At 46.0% G+C, this 22774-nt stretch overlaps 1 protein-coding gene across 4 annotated transcripts in view; it reads right to left on the bottom strand.

The window, feature by feature from the left end:
- LOC113626476 (kinesin-like protein KIF16B) overlaps window positions 1-22774 on the bottom strand; it is a 280843-nt gene that overhangs the window by 116743 nt on the left and 141326 nt on the right. For all 4 annotated transcript variants that reach the window (XM_027118145.1, XM_027118146.1, XM_027118147.1 and 1 more), the window contains exons 16-17: window positions 12914-12996; window positions 11285-11373 (exon numbers count right to left, since the gene is read on the bottom strand). In XM_027118145.1, the coding sequence (XP_026973946.1) occupies window positions 11285-11373; window positions 12914-12996 (172 nt within the window). The remainder of the gene's footprint in view (window positions 1-11284; window positions 11374-12913; window positions 12997-22774) is intronic.

The raw sequence follows: 22774 nt of genomic DNA, 5'->3' as shown, positions 1-22774 counted from the left end.
ATAAGCATCTCAATTTATGAGACAAACTACCTGTTTCAAACATTTTTCTCAATCTACCGTGATTATAGCAACCGTTTTACTTCCTTTTTGCTTCTACAAATCTCTAGTTGATTTCCATTCGTCTCCAGCAATGACGATGATTAACCTCAGTAGATCATAAAATTTGGGGTTGCTTATGGTGACTAAACATCTGAGGTCACTGATGTGGGACACGGCTGTTCAAGGTTAGGATTACGGTCTGGGATAAAAGAAGGGGGTGGAGGGTCCTCATTATGGCACAACAATTCACACACACACAGACACACACACACACACACACACATTCAATCAATAATTGCTTCCCAAACACCTACTTAGAAGCAGGGGTACATTATTAAGAAAATCAAACCTTTTCACTAAATATACTAAAAATATTCCATTAAATACCCAGACCAAGAGTGGGCAAATAGTGGCACCAAAACACATAATTTAAGCAACCATTTAAAGTGCTACCACAGAGACAGGATGCTATGTATAAAGATCCAAGGAGATGAAATCTGGGCTGGGGTTGGTAGGGCCTCCCTGAGGAAATGACGCTGAAACTGACGTCTTAGAGGGGATGTGGGATTTAGCCACGTGATGAGCTGGCCGACACATGGACGAGCAGTCCAGGAGGAGGAAACAGCACGTTTCCAGCAAAGGCCTGGAAGCAGGAACAGGTATGTATGTACGTCAGGAACCCTTGACTGAATCAGCAACAAGCTCTGATCAAATGAGTCAACAAATTACAGAGAGCTCACGGCAGGTAATCAAGTGAATACAAGATGTTACTTCAGAAGAAAATCATGCTGACATGTAGGACGAAGAGGAGTCTGCTACCTACCACCGTTGCCCATAACTGCTATCCATCATTGCACTGGGCAAAGGCTCACTTCCTCAGCTGACCCACACAATTCAGCTTTGGATCATGCAGTTCTACAATGAGGGAAGCAGAAATGCTGCCCCTGAGCAGACAGCGCAAATCTAAAGGAACAGAATGAAGACAGATCGCACTTGGAATCCTATAGCTCATCGTTCTGCTTTTTTTTTTTTTTTAATTTATTTTTGGGTGCGTTGGGTCTTCATTGCCGTGCGTGGACTTTCTCTAGTTGTGGCGAGCGGGGGCTACTCTTCATTGTGGTGCGTGGGCTTCTCACTGCAGTGGCTTCTCTTGTTGCAGAGCACAGGGTCTAGTCGCATGGGCTTCAGTAGTTGTGACACACAGTCTCAGTAGTTGTGGCTCACGGGCTCTAGAGAGCAGGCTCAGTAGTTGTGGCTCACGGGCTCAGTTGCTCCGTGGCATGTGGGATCTTCCTGGAGCAGAGCTCAAACCTCTGTCCCCTGCATTGGCAGGTGGATTTTTAACCACTGTGCCACCAGGGAAGCCCCCATTCTGCTACTCTGAAAACAGGAAACAAAGGAGCTCATCATTTAAAGTGGCTCACAGTGGAGTTATATTCAAGGACAAGAAAGAAAAAGCTAAGTCAGTACAGACCGACTTCACTTTACTGCACTTCGCAGATATTGCTTTTTTTTTTTTTTAACAAATTGAAGGTTTGTGGCAACCCTACATCGAGCAAGTCAACCAGCGCCATTTTCCCAGCAGCATTTGCTCACTTCATGTCTGTGTCACATTTTATTTATTTTATTTTTTTAACATCTTTATTGGAGTATAATTGCTTTACAATGTTGTGCTAGTTTCTGCTTTATAACAAAGTGAATCAGCTATATGTATACATATATCCCCATATCCTCTCCCTCTTGCGTCTCCCTCCCACCCTCCCTATCCCACGCCTCTAGGTGGACACAAAGCACCGAGCTGATCTCCCTGTGCTATGCAGCTGCTTCCCACGAGCTATCTATTTTACATTTGGTAGTGTATATATGTCCATGCTACTCTCTCACTTCATCCCAGCTTACCCTTTCCCCTTCCCGTGTCCTCAAGTCCGTTCTCTACTTCTGCATCTTTATTCTTGTCCTGCCCTTAGGTTATCTGAACCATTTTTCTTTTTTTCTTTAGATTCCACATATAGGTGTTAACATACGGTATTTGTTTTTCTCTTTCTGACTTACTTCACTCTGTATGACAGACTCTAGGTCTATCCACCTCACCACAAATAACTCAATTTTGTTTCTTTTCATGGCTGAGTAATATTCCATTGTATCTATGTGCCACATCTTCTTTAGCCATTCATCTGTCGATGGACACTTAGGTTGCTTCCGTGTCCTGGCTATTGTAAATAGTGTTGCAATGAACATTTTGGTACATGACTCTTTTTGAATTATGGTTTTCTCAGGGTATATGCCCATTAGTGGGATTGCTGGGTGGTATGGTAGTTCTATTTTTAGTTTTTTGAGAAACCTCCATACTGTTCTCCATAGTGGCTGTATCAATTTACATTCCCACCAACAGTGCAGGAGGGTTCCCTTTTCTCCACACCCCCTCAAGCATTTATTGTTTGTAGATTTTTTGATGATGGCCATTCTGTCTGTGTCACATTTCAGTAATTCTCACTATCCTGAAAACTTTTCATTCTTATCATATTTGCTACAGTGATCTGTGATCAGTTATCTTTGATGTTACTATTGCAAAAACATTGTGACTCTCTGAAGGCTCAGATGATGGTTAGCATTTTTAAAGTGTTTTTAAATTAAGGTATGTATATTTTTTAGACATAATCCTACCGCATGCTTAACATACAGTATAATGTAATACTACAGTATAAACACAGTTTTTAAATGCACTGGGAAACCAAACACTGCACACGGCTCTCTCTACCGTGTATCTGCTCTACCACGGTGGTCTGGAATCGGCTCGCCACATCCCCGAGGCCTGGCTGAAACTGACGCTGTTCGCTGTTAATGGAGGAAGCAGCTCACGTCTTTCAGCTGCGTTCACCGCAAGTTCCCCAAGACTGTGCATATTCACAAGCTATTTAAGGCTCTACAGCAACTGCCAAGTGAGTAAATGGCCCATGAAAAAGCGACACCACTGAGATCAAAGACTGGAGAGGAAGTCAGCCTTGCGGCAAAGCAAACTTTTGAAGGATGTTAAGGCCCAATAAGACAAACCAGCAGAGACAAACACAGTAAATAACCATCAGCTAAAACACAGCCAAATCACCAGCAACATAAATATTGCCAACCACTACACGTATAAAACTTTCACACTCCAGGTCAGCAAGAAAAAAAAAGGATAAAACAATGTATAAAGCCCCAGAAAGTGAGAGAGAAGAGAGAAAAGTGGGGCTAGCAGGGCACTGTATCCACGGGCAACGCAATCTTTCCTCCCAGGACCCGTAGTGAGGACATGACCTCACCTGACGGTGCGGGTCTTACCAAGAGTATCTCCAGCTATGACCAGGCTCTGTTTCTGAAGCCCCTTTTACATTGGTATGAATTAAGGGGAAGAACTGAATTCACTTGGTTCACATGTATTACAATGGCTATTAAGTTCCAGGTGCTATGCTGGGAACTGAGTGAACAGATTAGATCCTGTGCCTGTTTCCTGGAAGCTGACAGAAATGTAGAGGGAAGCTAAGCTCAGTACAGCAAAGGACGCACCTGGTTACTGATGTTTTTGTACTCTCTCCCCAGTGTGATGTATTTATCCTTCCAGTTGAAGGAAGGGAGAGAGGGAGGGAAGGAGGGAAGAAATAGGGAAGGGGTTGGAGAGAGGAAGGAAAATGAAACTACTTTCTTTTCCTACAACTGCTGTCAGCTGGTAAGAAGTCCTCACCAGTAACGTATCTTGGTGCTTTCGGCTTTCTGCATCACAATCCCGGAACTCTTCCTGCGGAATATAGTTCCTTCCGGCTTCACATTCCGAAACCCCAACCCTACTCTAAACCTGAAGGAGCAGGAAGGCTGGAGCGAACTGCACACAGCACGGAGCTCTGCACAGGACAAGTGAGGTGCCTGATGAATCCGGGTGATGGTCAGGATGCCCAGGACAGGCTTCCAGAGAGAGCCACTGTTAGCAGGATTGCCTAGACTCCAGCTGCTGTGAATACAGCTTAGAGCTGCATCCAGGAGGGTGTGTTCATATCAACACAGTCTATGAGTCAAGAGGATCCTTTTCCAGTTTGCAAGGAAAGGGAAACTCTCATGTGGTATTGGTGGGAGATAAATAGTGGTGATACGTGCAACCATCCTATAGAACAGTTTGTGAACATCTATCAAGAGCCTTAAAACTATCAATATATACACCCTCTGGCCTGGTAATCCCATTCTACTTTTTCTCACCTGAGGAAGTAATACTCACGGAGAAGCACAAAGATTTAGCTACAAATGTGTTCACCCCAACTGCTTGCCACAGTTCAAAGCTAGACAACAAAACACCTGCCGACAGAAGATAAGTAAGGTATGGCATATCCATACAATAGAATCTCACATGGATGTTAAAATGATGTAGGTTAATACATACGAAGGGGAAAGATATATAAGTGCATAGAACAAGCCCAGTGTGAACCCATCCTGGTAAAAGAACACATATAAATGTATACAAGTATAAATGTATATATGTAAATGAATGTACATATACATGCGCACACACGGAGAGAAAGACAGAGATGGCTACATGGTGGGACAGAGGTATAGACTAGAATATACAGCAACATGTTCACTGCCGTAGTTTCTTCTTTTTTGCTTGTTTGTGATTTCTAAATTTTCCGTAATGATTAACACACGAAAATTAAACGTTAGGTTAAAAATAACCATCACTCATCTGTCCTTATCCCCTGATTGTCGATGATTTCAGACAGTCTTCAGAGTCAGGGGCCTTGCACTGAGCCCTGAGTCGGCCCTGACGCCCATCAACCCCATCAGTACTACGTTCCATAAAGCTCCTTGGACGGCTTGCCAAAGAGAGGTTTGACTTTTGACTTTAGATATTTTTGGCCCAACCGCATTTGAAACCCAGGCATTTCTCCTCTTCGGAATTTCTTCGAACGCAGTATATCCACTTCAACAGGCTCGCCGCCGGTTAGTGCTTAAAGAGGACAATGCACAAATGACATTTTCTCCCTTTAAGACTGAAGTGAACTTGGAATGTATATAATTTTGCTCAGAGCACTTTCAAAAAGCTGTGAAAGCTCCCGCTTTCTGCCAAGTTAGCCGCCTGTTTGCAGCCTCAGAGCAAGACAGAGGATGCCTGAGGAGTGGGCTTGGACGTTTCCCCTGCAGTGAAACAGTTTCCTGGCAAAGACCCTGGCTGGGCGCTTCTCAAAGCGGAGCTGACTCTCAAAGGAAGTCACCAGGCTGCTTTGCCTCCTCCAAAAATTCTCTGGCACTAAGTACCACGCATGTGTGCCTACAAATCCTGGTTTCCAGAAAGCCTACGATGTGGGCCGGCAGTGAGTTCCTAAACTACCTTAGAAACGATACATCCAACATGACATGCCCAGTTGGGCTCATAAAATGTTCCTGGGTAGCAAAGACTTCACTTTTAAAAAGTCCAAATCTTACTATGATTCAGAGCATGGGTTTTTTTGGACAATTACTAGGTTGCCTGTTGAAACTGACTGCTCTGAAGATAAGCTGGATCTTACTGGATACAGTAATTTGCAAACCTGATGTAATTCTTTCAGAGAGCTTTGTTCTAAAAGGAACTGAGTACTAAGTAGCATAAACTTTAAATCCGCTGCAAAAAAACATACTCAGGTCTATAGGATACCAAGGAAACCAAGAGATGTGAATGTGCACCAGTCAAGAAAGCCACAAAACGTGCAGGAAGTACATCTGTGTGCGTGAGAGCCTCACAAAGCCCCAGGGCTTCCCTGGTGGCGCAGTGGTTGAGAGTCCGCCTGCCGATGCAGGGGACACGGGTTCGTGCCCCAGTCTGGGAAGATCCCACATGCCGCAGAGCAGCTGGGCCCGTGAGCCATGGCCACTGAGCCTGCGCATCCGGAGCCTGTGCTCCGCAACAGGAGAGGCCAAAACAGTGAGAGGCCCGCGTACCGCAAAAAAAAAAAAAAAAAAGATAAGGCCCAGCTAGTCTGGAGATGCTAAACAGTGCATAAGGACCCATCTGAAGCACGAGGCACCTAGACACCTATGAGCAGACACATCTCCCACAGACACATCTCCCACGCTGAGAGCATTTCGGCTGCAAACCTACATCTTGGTGAACATGTGTGAAGTGCCCACTGTGTTGAGATGCTGACATTCAAAGAGGAGCAGGGCACGGCCCCGCCCTCAGGAAGCCTAATGGGAAGGCAGGCACCAGCATCAACTAAAGGAATCGGGAAAAAGCTATGATGATAAAGGTGTGCACCAAACACCTGCCAGAGGACGAAGAGGAAGCACTTCGCTCAAACTGGAGATGCACAGAGTGCTTCTGAGGAGACAGTTCCTACACTCACCTTGAAAGATGAAGAGGACTGCCCCCGGGAAGAAGAGTGGGTTTTGTGGACAGTCTCATAGATAGATTTGGCCTGGAGAGAGGTGTGAAAGACGTTCTGTCCACTTAAACCGAAGCCTGAAGTTCAAGGTGGAAAGTGGCAGAAGGTAATGGTGGGAGACAAATGGGTGCTTATGTTGGGGTCTGGAGGGCATCCCAGAGGCACTGAGGGCCAGGCCACTTGCTGGGAAGAGGAGGGGCTCCTGCAGGAAGAAGGGGTCACCACGAAGGGCTAAGGGGGTGTGGTGAGCCCCACCCTTCGGCTCAAGGCCGGACAGGTTCCAGGGGCAGGTCCACAAGTCCCCCCTGTGTCGCCTCGTAGAGGAAACCAGGTATCACGTGCAGGGTCACGAGAGCCCTGATGAATGCAGAACATCAGCTGCTCCTCACGGATGGACCATGTCGGCCACTTAAAGAGGAAAATCCCTCTTGCTCATTCCCCCACGATGATGGGCAGCAACATTCTCAGAGTGAACTTGCTCGAGGTGTGGGCGGGGACAGGAAGAGGGAAAGAGCTGGGAAGACGGAGTCCCTGGGTGGAGCCAATTCGGGGAGAAAAATTATTTTCTCCAGGGATACTGTGGGCCGCGACTTCTATTAAGTAACTGGAAAGCTGGCTGGTGCTTAAGGGACAGGAGCAGCTGACACTAAAGAAGAGAACCGGCCTCTGAACAAAGACGTCTTCATGAGGGTTGTTTTTTTTTTTTAAAAAAAAATAAATTTATTTATTTGTTTGTTTATTTTTGGCTGCGTTGGGTCTTCGCTGCTGTGTGCGGGCTTCTCATTGCAGTGGCTTCTCTTGTTGCAGAACACGGGCTCTAGGCGTACGGGCTTCAGTAGTTGTGGCTCACGGGCTCTAGAGCGCAGGCTCAGTAGTTGTGGCTCACGGGCTCTAGAGTGCAGGCTCAGTAGTGTGGTGCACGGGCTTAGTTGCTCCGCGGCATGTGGGATCTTCCTGGACCAGGGCTCGAACCCATGTCCCCTGCATCGGCAGGCGGATTCTTAACCGCTGCACCACCAAGGAAATCCCTTCACGAGGGTTTAATAAGAGAGAAACAGGGGCTTCCCTGGTGGCGCAGTGGTTTAGAGTCCGCCTGCCGATGCAGGGGACACGGGTTCGTGCCCTGGTCCGGGAAGATCCCACATGCCACGGAGTGGCTGGGCCCGTGAGCCATGGCCGCTGAGCTGGCGCGTCCGCAACGGGAGAGGCCACAACAGCGAGAGGCCCGCGTGCCGCAAAAAAAAACAAAGCTGCAGATTTGGGCTTCCCTGGTGGCGCAGTGGTTGAGAGTCCGCCTGCCAATGCAGGGGACGCGGGTTCGTGCCCCGGTCCGGGAGGATCCCACATGCCGCGGAGCGGCTGGGCCCGTGAGCCATGGCCGCTTAGCCTGCGCGTTCAGAGCCTGTGCTCCGCAACGGGAGGGGCCACAGCAGTGAGAGGCCCGCATACCGCAAAAAAAAAAAAAAAAAAAGAGAGAAACAAAGAAGAAGAGAGAAGGCTTGGGGCAGGGGAGGGGGCGGTGCTGGGGGGCAGCTAACATTTATTAAGCCAATACTTAGCGTCAGGGAATCATTAAGAAGGCCAAAAGCCAGTTCGCCTAAGAGGGAGAAAGGTTTAAAAGCAGGAGAACACTGATCCCAAACTGGTCCTAAGAGGTAAATATGGGGTAAGGGACCCCAAACTCTGCACTGTCACCAGGGACAGGCCACCTGCTGAAGCCTGTGAGACCCATCACCGAATAGGTGGACACAGACCCCCTACGGTGAGGAGCGGGGCGCCGCGGCCAGGGGCCTGGGTGGAGCTGCACAGCTGCCCTCACTCGGATTCAACCCAAAAAAAAAAAAAATACAAAAAAAAGATTAAAAAAAAAAAGATTCAAAAAACAAAAAAAAGCCAGTCACAAAAAGATAAATAATGTATGAATCCACTTATATGAGGTACCCAGAGCAGTCAAATTCAGAGACAGAAAATAGGATGGCAGTTGCCAGGGGGGGAGCGGGAGGGGGGTTGGGATGTTACTGCTTAATGGGTACAGAGTTTCAGTTTTATAGGAAAAAAGCTCTGGAGGTTAGCTGCAACGATGTGAACTCACTTAACACTACTGTACGCCTAAAAATGGTTAAGATGGGAAATTTCATGTTAAGTGTATCTTAGCACAATTTAAAAAAAAAAGAGTGAAGAAATGAGTTAGCAAATGCTTATGAGTATAGAGAAAATAATTCTCTGTTGTATTTTGGGCCATACATTTTATTCATAATCATAAATTCTAAACACACTAACCAGAACTTATAAAAAAGTTACATGTACACAGGTGCTGTGACTGTGCCAGCAGAACCTGAGCTGCCATCTCTCCTGCTCCATCCTCCCAAACCCCAAAGTGTAGTTCCTCAAAGAATAGACATCTGTTTATCAAAGCAACCTGCTCACGCCCAGGCATGGCTTTCAGAGCGCCCCCCAGTCAGGCCCCAACCTGCAGAATCCTCTTAGCACTTGCTAAGCTCAGCATGGCTGTGGCCAGCACTCACCTTGTTTGCTCATAAAATGTTCCTTCCCAGAACATCTCTCCAGGGGAAAACCTCTTCCTGCAAACATCTCAGGGCCCAGCACAGAATCCAGTTTTTTTTGTGAATCTTGAACAGAATTCTCAAGTAGAACAGAAGGGAGTGATTTGGGGTTCCTACCTGGCGGGCATCCAGGGCTGAATCTCTGGTCAGTGTTCTATCCACTTTGTTCTCTGAGATAAGGCATCTTTATAGACTTCTAACATCTTTATATCCTGAACTATGGAGAAGAAAGTGCTGGACCAGGGACTTAGGAGGGTTACTACTTAAGGCTCCTCACAGCCCTGCTCTACCCGCCACACCACCCACCCCTTGCCATGGGCCCCGGCTATTTACCACAGGCTGCGCACTGCTACGGCAGTGAGAGTCCACAGAAGAGGGGGAGAACTGGGGACGATGTTACACAGGGGATAATGCCTGGTCTCCATAAGCGTGGAGGACAAGTGGGTTCCCGTTATTTAGGCTTATGGCACAGATCCCATGATGCTGGCTGGAGGTGATCTCAACATCAAGAAAGATTCTTTCTGAAAGTCTCTGGTTTTCTACATCACCCAACACATCACAAGGCATGGACACTGGAAGAGAATCCCTTCCAAGCACGTCAATTTGCACCATTCCCTTCCCATTGGCCCTCCCAGGTCACAGGCTACTAATCCTGAATCATATAACTTCCATGACTTCACGCTAAGTGGGTTCACACCCATGTGTCCATTTTCTTAGGCAGAGAGAACACGGCACCTGACACTTATGGTCTCCCCTCGCTCTCAATAAATGCGCGTTGTCCTATTGAAGCATCTCAGCCCTAAGTTTCCATCTTGAGAAACTAACACACTCTGTGTGCAGGCGCCTTATTAGATTTAAGTAACAACTATTCAGCTAGTGTCCAAGCAGTGAACGTACTTCTTTCAACATTCTTCCCGTTTATCGCGTGGCGCTTAATTTAGGCCAAGGATAGTTACACCTGTAACATCAAAAAAGGTAAAAACAGCCCAGCGTGGCTTTAATCCCGCTTTGTTTGGCCGAGTCGCTGGAGCACAGAACTTTACAAGGTGTCTGCTTCCCATAAATCAGAGGCAGCAACTTCTCTCCAATTCTGTTTTAATTCATGGGTAATCATTCTCTAGAGCAGGTGGCAAGTTGGGGGCGGGGCCTGGAGTCGGGGGAATGAAGGTATGATGAAGTATTAAGTCATTTGAATTTGAATTTGTACAAATGAGTAGTGCAAGGGTGGCAGATACGAAATGTGTCTGCTAACCGAAGCCAGATGAACAGGACACAGCATCCAACCCATCCAGCACCCTCTCTTCAGCCGACCGCAGAGTGTTTCTCATTGAATTCCCTGACAGCCTTGGCCTAAGTCTTCACTTTGTCACGAGGCCCTCTTCCCACCTTTTGCCTGAGGACCCCGAACATGAATTCGAGGTTATTCAACCAACTGCAGTGCCATTTGGAAACTGACTCGTGCACAGAAACACATTCCTTTGCATAATGTGTCATTTCCCACCATTTAGAACACCAATGCCCAGAGCAACTAGTGAAAATCCTTTTGCCCGCAAAGGGCACAGGTGTCTTACTAAAATTTCATTCTTAATCTGTCTGCTAAACATTCGTCAAGCAGCTTATGTGAATGACACTCTAGAATACAGAAATTAGTAAGATAAGCCTCTGACCTCGAAAAACTTCCAACCTAATAGGAAAGATACACTGACTGAACCCTCACCCCACCGCCAGCCCAGGCTGCTCATCCCTGCCTCCCGCACCTCAGGAGCAGGTGCATCACCTGCCCAACTGTTTAAACCCGGAGCCTGGGAACCGCCCTTCATTCCACGATGCTCCATCACTATGGTGACCACCCAGACCCAAGCCACTGGTACCTCCCACCGGGAATAAGGAAGTAGCTTCCTAAATGGTCTCACACTTCTATGCTACGTTCTCCAGATGACACACATCCTAATATTTGTAGTAAATTTATCTTCACGTTCCTCTACTGCTTAAAGACCTCAAATGGTTAGAAAACTCCTTCCAGGGGCCTCCAAGGCCCCACGTCAGCTGCCCCCCGCCACCAGCCCTCCCTTCCCTCATCCTGTGCCGTGATTATAACTAAGTTAAAGGATGTCCATACACAGCAAGGGCTGTAAAGGAACGTGGAAAATGACTATGGCTGATGTGATAAGGAGGCCTGACTGCAGAAGTTTTATTTTCTTTAACTGACTTCTTTTTTTAATTAATGACTTTAATGGGGTCGACACAACAAACACCACAACAGTGAAAACCCCAGGGGAGGCAACGCTGCAGTCCACTCACCCTGGGTTGTACAGCATGACGGCAGAGAGGTTCTCGCAGGACTTGGACAGGTCGGTCATGGACAAGCTGAGGGAGGACAGAAGGCCACTCTAAGAGCAGACACAGGGCAGAGCGGTTACCTCGGCAGCAAGGGAAGGCCGTGCTCTGTGCTCCCCACGCTCCACTGGGGAGAGGCAACGAGGGGCTCACGCCCCCCATCAGCCTGCACACAACTGGTCTCTCTGAGGACGCATGTCAGGGGTCAGGCCAGGGATCCGTCTGGAGCCCAAGCCCCACGCTAAGGCCAGCAGGGCCGCAGTGCGCTCGGGCGGGAACTGCACAGCCCTGTGGATCTCCTTGACCTGGCTGCTGCGTTCAAGTGGAGGGAAGGGGTCACGGCATCGGTGTCAACCCTGTCCCCTGGCAGGAGCAGTACTCACACTTGCTGAGTGACAAAGAGGGAGAGGGAGAGGTGGAGGGAGACCAAAAGAGCAACAGCCTAACCTGTTTGGCTTCCATGGAAAGTTTCCTAACATTTGTAGTAAATTTATCTTCACATTCCTCTACTGCTTAAAGACCTCAAATGGTTAGAAAACAGTCAAACTCCTTCCAGGGGCCTCCAAGGCCCCACGTCAGCTGCCCCGCACTGCCAGCCCTCCCTCCCCTCATCCTGTGTCATGATTATAACTAAGTTAAAACCTGTTTCCTTCCCTCTCTTCCCTGCAACTCTGTCCTGAAAAGGGCCCTCCAGGGCGACTCTGGGCTGGAACAGACAATAGGCTTCACAGGCTGGAACCGGCAGCCCTGGAGAAGGCTGGGGTTTGCGGCTTTCTCGTCATTCCGCATTTAAGGCACTGGCAACTCTGGGCAGCCCCAGCAAAAGCAGGCTGAGATGCGGGGCTGCAGCCCCGGCTCCCCGCTCGCTGGCCACGGGACAGGCCAGCCTCAGTTTCTCATCTCGATCATCTGTGATGTGGGTGTAATAACAGCCTCTGTGCACATAAACTGGTACATGTGGAGGTTCTGCACAGTGCCTGGCTCACAGAAAACTCAGCTGTGACTTAATTCCCTTCCTCAGTCTACGGTCAACACGGTGTCCTAGACAGGTTTCTCTCCCTTCCATTTCTTCCTGTCTCTTTCTGGTCCTCTGCCCACCTCCCTCATCCAGTACTTCAAGGGCCCTCTAGTCATCCCCATCCAAGCTGAAGCCTCTTCCCATCGTCCTAAGTTCGCCCCCTCTCTGCTTCACACCCTCATCAAAAATCCAATTTACTGTGAATGAAAATAAAAAGTGAGCCAACTTTTGGATGAAAGTGATTCTGATATGGGGTTAACTCTTAAAACAGATGCTCTTGAGTGGAAGGTACTCTCCACTTAATGTGAAATGATGCCCATCTCCTTTCAGGGGATGCAGCGCTCAACAGGAGGGTCGAGACGCAGTGTCTCTCCTCCTGCTCTGGATCTCACTTGCTAGCCTATTTCACCAGGGAACCATGCGCTGGGAAACAAACCCTCTAGAATCAATCCAGGCTATGGGCTGGTTCGTGCTCCAGAAAGTTAAACTGCTGGAACCAGAGTGGAGACCCCCTCTTCCCCGACCCCAGCCCCTCCCAGAGCGGAGTGAGCTACAGGAGATTCCACACTGCTCACCTTCCTCTTCTCCCTGAGCCTGGCGGCCTCCTTCGGATGGTTAAAGCGAAACATATTGGTTCTTCCCAGGAGTATCACGGCACCTAAGAACACACAGAAACAGCAATGAGCTTACACTGAGCAACCTGGTTAGCTGGTGACATTCTAACATGGAATCCTGCAGCTGAGATGTGATTTCCAGTGTCCTACACAACAACAGAGTAAGGGGAGGCTTTCGTCGCAAAAGTCTGCTTACATAAGCCAATTCTAAATCTTCAAATGCTTCTATTTTTAGAGCCGAGTGTCACAATTCTCACGTTACCCAGGGCAGAAGTGAGGGATCTAAGCATGACAATATCGTAAGAGATTTAAAACTCAGTATACAGATAATTTGACTTTTGATTGTTGAAAAGAAAAACAGAAATCAGGTAACCAAAGAGATGTGAGAATATCAAGCAAAGCATATGGTCACCAATTTAGGAAATGTTTATTAATGCCGATAGAAGTAGAAACCTCAAAGGACAGTGCATTCAAATGAAAACACGGTGAAACTGTCAGAGCAGTAGGTTTTTAGTAATAGGGTCACTGTTACTAAAAACTCCCTCAGAATTCGACAGGAAAGAAAATGCGCATATGCAGTGACTATTTCCACGTAAAAACACGGCTTCTTGAGAAAACCCTGTTTAGACGGCTACATTGGACACACAAGAACAGCTCCTTTGGACTGACTAGGGTCCTGCTTGTTCAGAAAATGATTGTACAAGGGGCAGAAGAATTCAGTGTAAATGCCCAAGGGTAACAACATCATTAGGTGGGGAGGTAAATTTCAGCTTGATGAAGCAAACAGATGCGTTCTAAGATAGGAGCTGTCCCAAATTGGCATGGATGTCACAGAAGGCAGTGAGCTCCCTGTCACTGGAGGCATTTAGGAGATTTGCTTATCTTTTCTGGTCCCATTCGCACCTGAGAGTCAACCAAGCCTCAAAACAAACCACCCCCCACCCCCAAACCCCATGTTCAATCTTTGTCCTGAAAAAGAATGCAACTTATTTGTGAAGATAAGACATTCATCTAGAAGTCAACCACGACGGATCAAAGTGATGAGTGCAGGGTGCAGGAGGTGACACCAAGGACCTAAGCTGGGTCCCACAGGACAAGAGAGATGCTCCCTGTGAGGGTGACGAGGGGAGGCGCTGAGCCTGAGACAGGAGATGGACCTCCTGGGCTTGGAGAAAGGAGAGAGTCAGGTCCAGCCAAGATGCAGGGGACGTGAAACAGCAGCAGGAACCCATATTGGACAGATGAGGGAGAGAGAGACCGTGAAGAACTAGCAGCCAGGATAAAGAATCTGCAACGAGGGCCAGAGAAAAAAATCAGCTCACGGATGTGTTTTGTGTGTCCCGCGCAGATGTAAAAAACAAAATCCTTCACTGTCAACGGTTAAAAATCTGTAGTTTTCACATAAAAGTCTGAGTTTCTGGCTTCCCTTCAAAAATTAGAAGATGTGGTATCAGTAGATCTGTGCTGTCACTGGGCTACTGTTGGCTGCCTCCTCTGGACAGGGCACGTGACCTCTAGTTGGGTACCAGCTCCACCTGGACCCTGCAGGTAATAGCAATACCCCACATGGCCACTCTGGAGCTTCAGACCCGCACATCCACCTGCCCATGTGACATACTGTCACGGATTCTCAAAGGAGCTTCAAATTCAATACGGTTAGAACCTAGCGGGTTTAGATCGTAACCACAGCGAGCAACCGAAGGGTTGGTTCTGATGGCTGTCGTTTTTTAGCAGAAATGGAGTCAACATGAGAAGCAGCACACGTTTTGGGGAGACTCAGAAGGGCAGCAGCGGATATTATCCACCTACAGTCTGCTTATCTCCCTCATATAAAATTGCATTCGTATATTTCCCAATTATGGAAAGGCACCATTACCACAATGAAGAAAGGTGTTTCCCACATGCCTTTTATGACTAGGACTCAAAACTGTGTGCCACACAAAAGTCAGAAGTTAAGTAGCCACGTCCAGGATATATGTGTATTTAACGCTCTTAAAATGACATTAGAGATTAACAAGGCAATCTCATTTGAGGTGTTAATTATACCTAATCCAATTCTTTTTTTTTTTTCTGTTAATAAAATGCCCAGGCACACAAGTTGAAAATTGCTAAAATATGTTAATGGAAAAATAGGATAGTACTTCAGAGACATATTTCATATCATGTTAAATCACTGAAAAAAATCTTGCCACCCATGTATTGGCATGAAATACACATAAAAATCCCTTCAAGCAGTTATGAAAGAAAACAAAACTACCCATGACCATTCCTTCTTTCCGTCCAAATAACGTGTATAAAGCACCTGGCACATAAAAGGGGCTCTGTTAAGGCTGGTGCCTTCTCTTTCCTCGATCGTATTCCTTTATGGACAAACCTACTGGCTTAAAAGATGTGCTTCATTTTTTCTTTTTCACATGCTGCTGCTGTGTGTCCATTCACTCAACAGATACTGAATGAACACTTACCGCGCTATGATAAGAACTGGGGGTGGGGATGCAGAGGTGAACGAGTGGGACACACACCTTGTCCTTAGGGAACTTGTGAACAAGCAGGAGGAAGAGGTCACTAACCAAACAAACAAACGCAAAGCTGCAACTGAAGGAGAGATACCCTGCCCCCGGCTCACGAGCACGCGCGAGAAGGGGGCTGGCTGCAGGGGAGGTTAGGGAACGATGCCGTGAAGGAGGTGGTGCTTAAGACAAGCTCTTGGGGGGGGGGGGGGGGGGGGCATATCCAACAGACTGTGACAGGAAGAAGTGATAATGATGATGAGTGATGGGAGACACGGCAGAGGAAACCAGGGGGAGCGTTGCACAAGGTGAAGCTGGAGAGAGAGGGGAGGACGGAGCATGTAGAGTTGCTCGGGATACAGTAAAGCATCTTGTATTTCACGTAGGGGCAACAGCAAGACCCTGAAGGGCTTTGCGCAACAGCAGCATCACACAATCAGATGTGAGTTTCAGGAAGATCATTTTTTCTACTGTTTGAAGAATGTACCAGAGGGCGAGAGGAAATGTAGATAAACAAGGTAAGAGATTACTGCAGTGGTCCAGGTCAAACATGATGGCGGCTCAGAACTGGAAGGGAGGGGTAAGAGGTCAATAAACAGATCCAGAAGATACTTGGGATATAAGCTCACCAGGACTCATGATGGGCCAGATAGGGGGACCGGGGAGGTGAAGAAGATGCTCCTGGGCTTTGCTGTAATTAGTTGGATGGGGACCTGTTCACACTGATTGAGAACACTGGAAAAGGACCAAAATCAGGTTGGGGGAGAAATCTTGAGTTTGGTTTTACACATAATGGATTTGAGATGCCTTTTGCAGATAGAAATATGGAGCTGAAGCTCCAGAAGAAACGCCTAGGAGATCTCTCAATCCATCTGTCCATCTACCAACCTACCCACTTTCCTACCGACTTTACTCTCTATTATATATATATATATGCATAGTTTTTGATAATTTGGTGCTCTGTGACGAGAAGATATGGTGCTGAAATAAAGCATATTTTGTTTAAGATGTTCTCCTGATGTTGGCAAGTATACTTTTGAAAGAACGCCTGGTTCTTATCAAGTATATTCTGTTAAATGATCAAAATGAAGAAATCTAGAAAGTTGGAGGATTAAGAATTGCTTATTAATCCTGATGGTAATTAAAAAAAAGTTTATAGATGAACTATATACCTCAAAATATAGAGACAGACATACATACATATGTATATGTACATATCTACCTAAGATCCATGTGTATATACACATATACACACACATCTCTACAGATATCAGGTAGAGATGTATACATATATATGTGCATATACGTGTGTGTGCGTGAGAATGTGGTATCTCTATATACATCTGAGAGTCATCTCTAATAAAGGAAGCCACAGGTGTGGGAAAAAGGAGAGAACAGAGAGGTGGGAGAAAAGATGGCCCACCCAACACTGGGCACCTTGAGGAGCTTGGCTTTTAATGGCTCAAGGAGAGGAAGATGAACCTGCAAAGGAAACGGAGAAGGACCCTCAGAGGGGGAGAAGGAAAACCTCAGAAGCCCAGGGAAAGTGCAGTTGAGGTCTCCTGAGTGTGGACAACTCATTCAAGAAGGTTTGTGTACTCTGCTGTACACCTGATACTAACACAATATTGTGAGTCCACTACACTTCAATAAAAAACAGAAGAAGAAAAAGAAGTCTGTTTATGAAGAGAAAGACAGAGTTGGTAGTAGCTGGAGCCGGGAGTTGACAGACCCTGTGGGATATTTTGTGGTATTTTTGTTTAAAGGAGACTTGTGAGTATATTTAAAAAGCAAAAAGCTGAAGGGGAAAAGGCAGTGAATGAATGAATGAGAGTGAGTGACGGTACAAGGCCTTCGGAAGAGACCCAGCTCATGTGTCCTGCCTGACGGGGTAAGCCCTCCAGGGCTTAGCTCCCTCACCAAGTCTTCAATGCCTTCCTTCCAGATCTTAAATTCTCCTTAACTATGAGCGACTCCCTGATCTGAGGTTAATGTGATTAATCACAGCACATGGACTTTCTGTGATGCACTTAATTTGTCATTTTTAGAGTATATCTAAACCTCCTTGAAATATATGATGGCATCTTTGAGATCACTTGAGAGCCTGTTAAATACTTGAGGACAGACAAATTCCAGACGATCTTAGAAGGGGATGGAGGGGAAACGATATTATAAAAAGGTAGACAAAGGCACTTGGTAACAACAAAAAAAAGCTTCACTTAAGTCTCTGTGAATGAAACCACTGATTTTCTATTTTAATATTTCAGGCACACTGAAAAAAAATTAAACTTGTAAAGATTTCTAGTGATTTCTAAGGAGTGTAGGGATAATAATCATTAATATCACTATTAATTACGGTCCTCAAATTTTATGTGAGATTTTCTAATTCTGCTACTGCACGAATAAAAATCAACTGTTTTAGGGCTTCCCTGGTGGTGCAGTGGTTGAGAGTCCGCCTGCCGATGCAGGGGACGCGGGTTCGTGCCCCAGTCCGGGAAGATCCCACATGCCGCGGAGCAGCTGGGCCCGTGAGCCATGGCCGCTGAGCCTGCGCGCCCGGAGCCTGTGCTCCGCAACGGGAGAGGCCACAACAGTGAGAGGCCCGTGTACCGCAAAAACAAAAACAAAAATCAACTGTTTTAAATTAAATGTTGTCATATGAATATTTCTGAGGTGATGATGTTTGAATTATTTCATTCTGAGTTACCATTAATATGAACATATAAAACAACTGTATTCCCAAAAGGGTATGATGCAATGTAATGCGAGCTTACAGGCCAAAAGCCAGGAGGCCTTTAGAAATTCTGCTTCAGGGCTCCACATTCTGAATTTAATCATACGTTAGAAAGGCCCTCCTCTACGCCCCACCATACACACACACACAGACAGGATATATAGCGCATTGCTAAACCATGCTCAGTGAAAGAGAGGTTTTCATTTTAGATACAACAGTCAGAAAAGCAAAGCTCCGTCCAGAAAAATGTTCTGGAATGGTATTGCATGAGAAGTTGGGTGAGGCAGAATGGGTGAAGCTCTTATTTCGTTTCCTAGTTCAAGCAAAAAGAAACTTGCTTTGTGTATGATAATTTCAAGTCGTATAAAAGGCCTTAAAGATATTTATACTAAAATAAGTTATGATAGTGGCACCATCTGGGGGCCCTGATAGAGTCTAATTTCCACTAACATATGCCAATACTTAAGAACAGATTATGTAATATGTTCTAGGGCCTTGGACCCTTGTGACATTGGCTTTTAAGACACTTGAACTGTAGTAATTTTTCTCTATCTCAAAATGGCTTTGGGCAGCGAGATGGGGATTTAAGATCTGACACGGCGCTTGTGGTGGGTATGAAAATTTCACACGAATACTAACGGATTCAAACAGGTCACATGGCTTGGGGCTGACAGCGGGCTCAGGTGAGTGACAGGCACTCGGCATCAAGGGTAGCAGGTATACAGCATGCCATCAGATCGCCTGTTAATATTTGGGAAGGATGTAAGTGCACGTGACACCTTACCAAAAAGCCACCTAGGCCCTGTCCTCTCCTTTTCAATGTTTATAATTCAAATGTGGACTTGCAATATCCTGCTTCAGATAAACCACTTAAACCCTTGTTGACTTCTGGCAAAGTAAAAATTGCCCAATTAGATTCTGGGACGCCAGAGAAGAAAGAAAATTGATTTTCAATCTTTGTTATTGAGATTTCCAGACAAATAATCAACAAGAATCATTTGCCCAACTGTGTGCATGGGCTAAGTGTGGAGCTCTATAAAATTTCAAGATGCTCCAGTCCCATCCCCCCAAAGAAATTTTTAGATGTGTGTGTGGGGGTGGGGGTGGGGGGTGGGGTGAGCTCAATTTTTTCTTCTTAAAGCCTCAGGGGAGATACAAAAAGAGTATACGGAGCAGCTCTCATCCTTCCGAAAGACAATGGATTGAGTACAAGAGATAATTACAGGATGATTCCAGACAGCAGACAATGAAATGTTAAATTTTAAGGTACTGAATAGAAGGCATTACACTAACTGGTCAAACTATTAGCACAGTCATCCCTCATGGGGGATGGTTCCAGGACGCCCACAGGAAGACCAAAATCGAGGGATGCTCAAGTCCCTTGTATAAAATGGCCTAGTATTTGCATATAACCTACACAATCCTCCTTACTTATAATACCTAATATAATGTAAATGCTATGTAAATAGCTGCAAATACAATGTAAATGCTAGAGCACGGCAAATTCAAGTTTTGCTTTCTGGAACTCTCTGGAAATTCTTCCCTGAATATTTTCAACCTGCAGTTGGTTGAATTCACTGGGATGTGGAGCCACACATACGGAGGGCTGACTGTAACCCTCTTTCCGTTGGTACCTAGTAGCTCATATTCTTTGTTACTAACAATACTACTCATTCCGTTAGTAACAATCTCAACTATTCAGCCTTGCCTCCCACAGGCTGTCCACATCCCATCCTTCCCTCCAAAATGCCTCCCTTGCTCCCCTCTCCCTAAGCACCAAGAGTCTCCTACCTTCATCAACTCCTTCTCTTTACCGACCACCCCCAAGCCTCCCCAGGCTATAAAAACACTGTGCTGTCCTTCACCTCTGCAACCACATGACTAATCTGCTGAAGGGTGAGCACATCCCACAGAACATCCACGCCACCAGTCTGGGATCTGGGAGCCGGACAAACCTGCCAAGATTCAGCAGCCAATGCTACTTGGTCTCCTGCTGCTCCTGCCCCCCACCTCACCCACTTTCCAGCCTTTAGATAATTCTGTATCTAAGTCACTTTTTTCCGTGGACCATTATGACAAATACATTCGTTCACTTTGGAACTCGGCTTTGGGTAAATCTCTCCTTTCTCATCAGTCTGAAGCCACGCTGTGGGAGAAGTTTTGGTTCTGCCCAAGATGGGGCAGCATCGTCCACCTGCCTCTCCCTCTGAATGCAGCTACACCTGAGAGCCTGGACAGAACACGTGCAGCAGCTACTCAAGGGGTCTGAAAACAAACAGAAGCAGGTGGATTGAAAGAGACCAGGACCTAAAGCACCACTGACCAACGATGAATTTACCATTGTTTCCCTCCAGTGTCCCCGGCTTCATCTGGGAAGAAACCCAAAAGTTGACATTGGTGTAAAAGAGAACTCCAGGAGAAGCTTCTAGTTTTGGTTCCAGGAGGAGGGAGAGGGTCCCCTAGCAGCAATAGTGGCGGCAGCAGGGAGCCCACAGATGCCTAAATCTGGGAGGCAGGGGAAAATCTCTCTCCAATCCCAGGAGCTGTGGACCCAGGAGGGTAGGGCAGATGCCAGTTGTTTTATTTTTCTCCCCTCTGTCCTCTCACTGCTTGGCCCGGACATGGGCACAAGCACAGGAAGAACATGAAAGAGTAGTATAAATAAAGCTATATATATTTATATACTTTATAAATAAAGTATAAAGACGTCTAGCTGGAGGGCAGAAAAGGAAAGACCCAAGGAACCAGAAAGTACTTGAGAGATGTTGTAGAGGGAGAAGTTCAGGAAGGCAACCTCATGGAATTGTGTATGAATTCCTGGGCCACCCCCAATGGTGCACACATGGAGCTGACCCCCAGCAGCACACGGAGACTTTCAGAGTTAAACCAAGAGCCAGAACACGTCTCAGCTCCCAGGCTGGCCGGTGGATAGCACACACATAGGACAGACTGGAATAGCACCACAAAGGCCTGGAAAACTGAATGGGCCTTGGAACTGGAATCACGACCCACAGACTGATTCTCACTTATGGTCTAAATCCGACCAGGTCAACTGCCTGCTAAAACAAAGAGGCAAAAATCAACATTTCCCATGGAACTGAAACAAGACCCTGAGTCTTACAATATAATATAGATATGTCCAAAATGCAATTCAATATTACTCAGCATATAAAGAACTGGAAAAAAAATCTCAACTTGCAGAGCAAAACACAAACAACAGATGTTAATGCTGAGATCACAGAGATGTTGTACTTATTTGATAAAGACTTTGAATCAGCTATTATAAAATTGTTCAAACAATTTATCCTATAGGATGCCCTGAAAAATGTGTGTGAGGGGGTAGGGTAGGATCAGGGGAGAATGCCTAGATGAAAAAAGATAAGCAAAAAATGTTAATAATTATTGAAACTGGGTGATGGGCACATGGAGGTTAATTATAATATTCTGTATTTTGTATGTGTTTGAAATTTTCCATAATAAAAAACTTTTAGTTTTCTATATCAGATGACTTAGAAATAAAATGATGGGCCCTAAAAAAAAACAAAAACAAAAAGAGGTCAAACATGGGTGAACACTCTTGAAAAATAAGTTTCAACAAAGAAATAAAGTATACAAAAAAGAATCAAATATTACAACTGAAAAACACAGTAATCAAAATTTTAAAAACTCATTGGATGGGCTCAATAGCAGAATGGAGATGACAGAGAAAAGAAAACAACAGTGAACATGAAGCCAGATCAGCTGAAATATCTTATCTGAAAAGCGAAGAGGAAAAAAGCTTACAGGAAGATAAAAATAAGTAATTAGAGCCTCAGGGATCTGTGGGACAATACTAAAATATTAAACATTCATGTAACCAGAGTCCCAGAAAGAGAGGAGAAAAAGTATAGTGCAGAAAAACAATTTTTAAACAAATAATGGCTGAGAACTTCTCAAATCTGGAGAAAGATAGAAACGTACAGATTCAAGAAGCCCGTTAACACCAAACAGGTAAACTCCAAGATATCCACACCAAGACACACTGTAAAGTCACCCTATGGGGATGTCGAGCTAAAAATGAAATTTAAAAAGGACTGAGAGATCATGAAAAATAGATGTAATGATTCAAACAGGAGATGAAAGGGGTTTAACGAAACTGACAAATGGTTGTCTCCTGTGCCAAAGTCTGGGGCAAGAATTTGTGGTTAGCCTTGGTCCTCATACTGACATGTTCTGATACAGGTGCATCAGAATCACCTGCAGGATTTATTTTATTTAAAAAAACCCAAAAACTAGATTGCTGGGCCCACCCCCAGATTTTCTGATTTGGCGGGTCAAGGATACGGCTTGGCAATTTGCATTTTTTTTTTTTTTTTGCGGTACGCAGGCCTCTCACTGTTGTGGCCTCTCCCGTTGTGGAGCACAGGCTCCAGACGTGCAGGCTCAGTGGCCATGGCACACGGTCCTAGCCGCTCCACGGCATGTGGGATCTTCCCGGACCGGGGCACGAACCCGTGTCCCCTGCATCGGCAGGCGGACTCTCAACCACTGTGCCACCAGGGAAGCCCGAGAAACAGTTTTAAGACAGAACTGTATAGT

The sequence above is a fragment of the Aethalodelphis obliquidens genome, unplaced genomic scaffold (genome assembly GCF_003676395.1).
Source record: "Aethalodelphis obliquidens isolate GAN/ISIS:26980383/991018 unplaced genomic scaffold, ASM367639v1 scaffold18, whole genome shotgun sequence".
Taxonomy (NCBI): Eukaryota; Metazoa; Chordata; class Mammalia; order Artiodactyla; family Delphinidae; genus Aethalodelphis; species Aethalodelphis obliquidens.
This window is presented reverse-complemented; position numbering and strand designations above follow the sequence as displayed.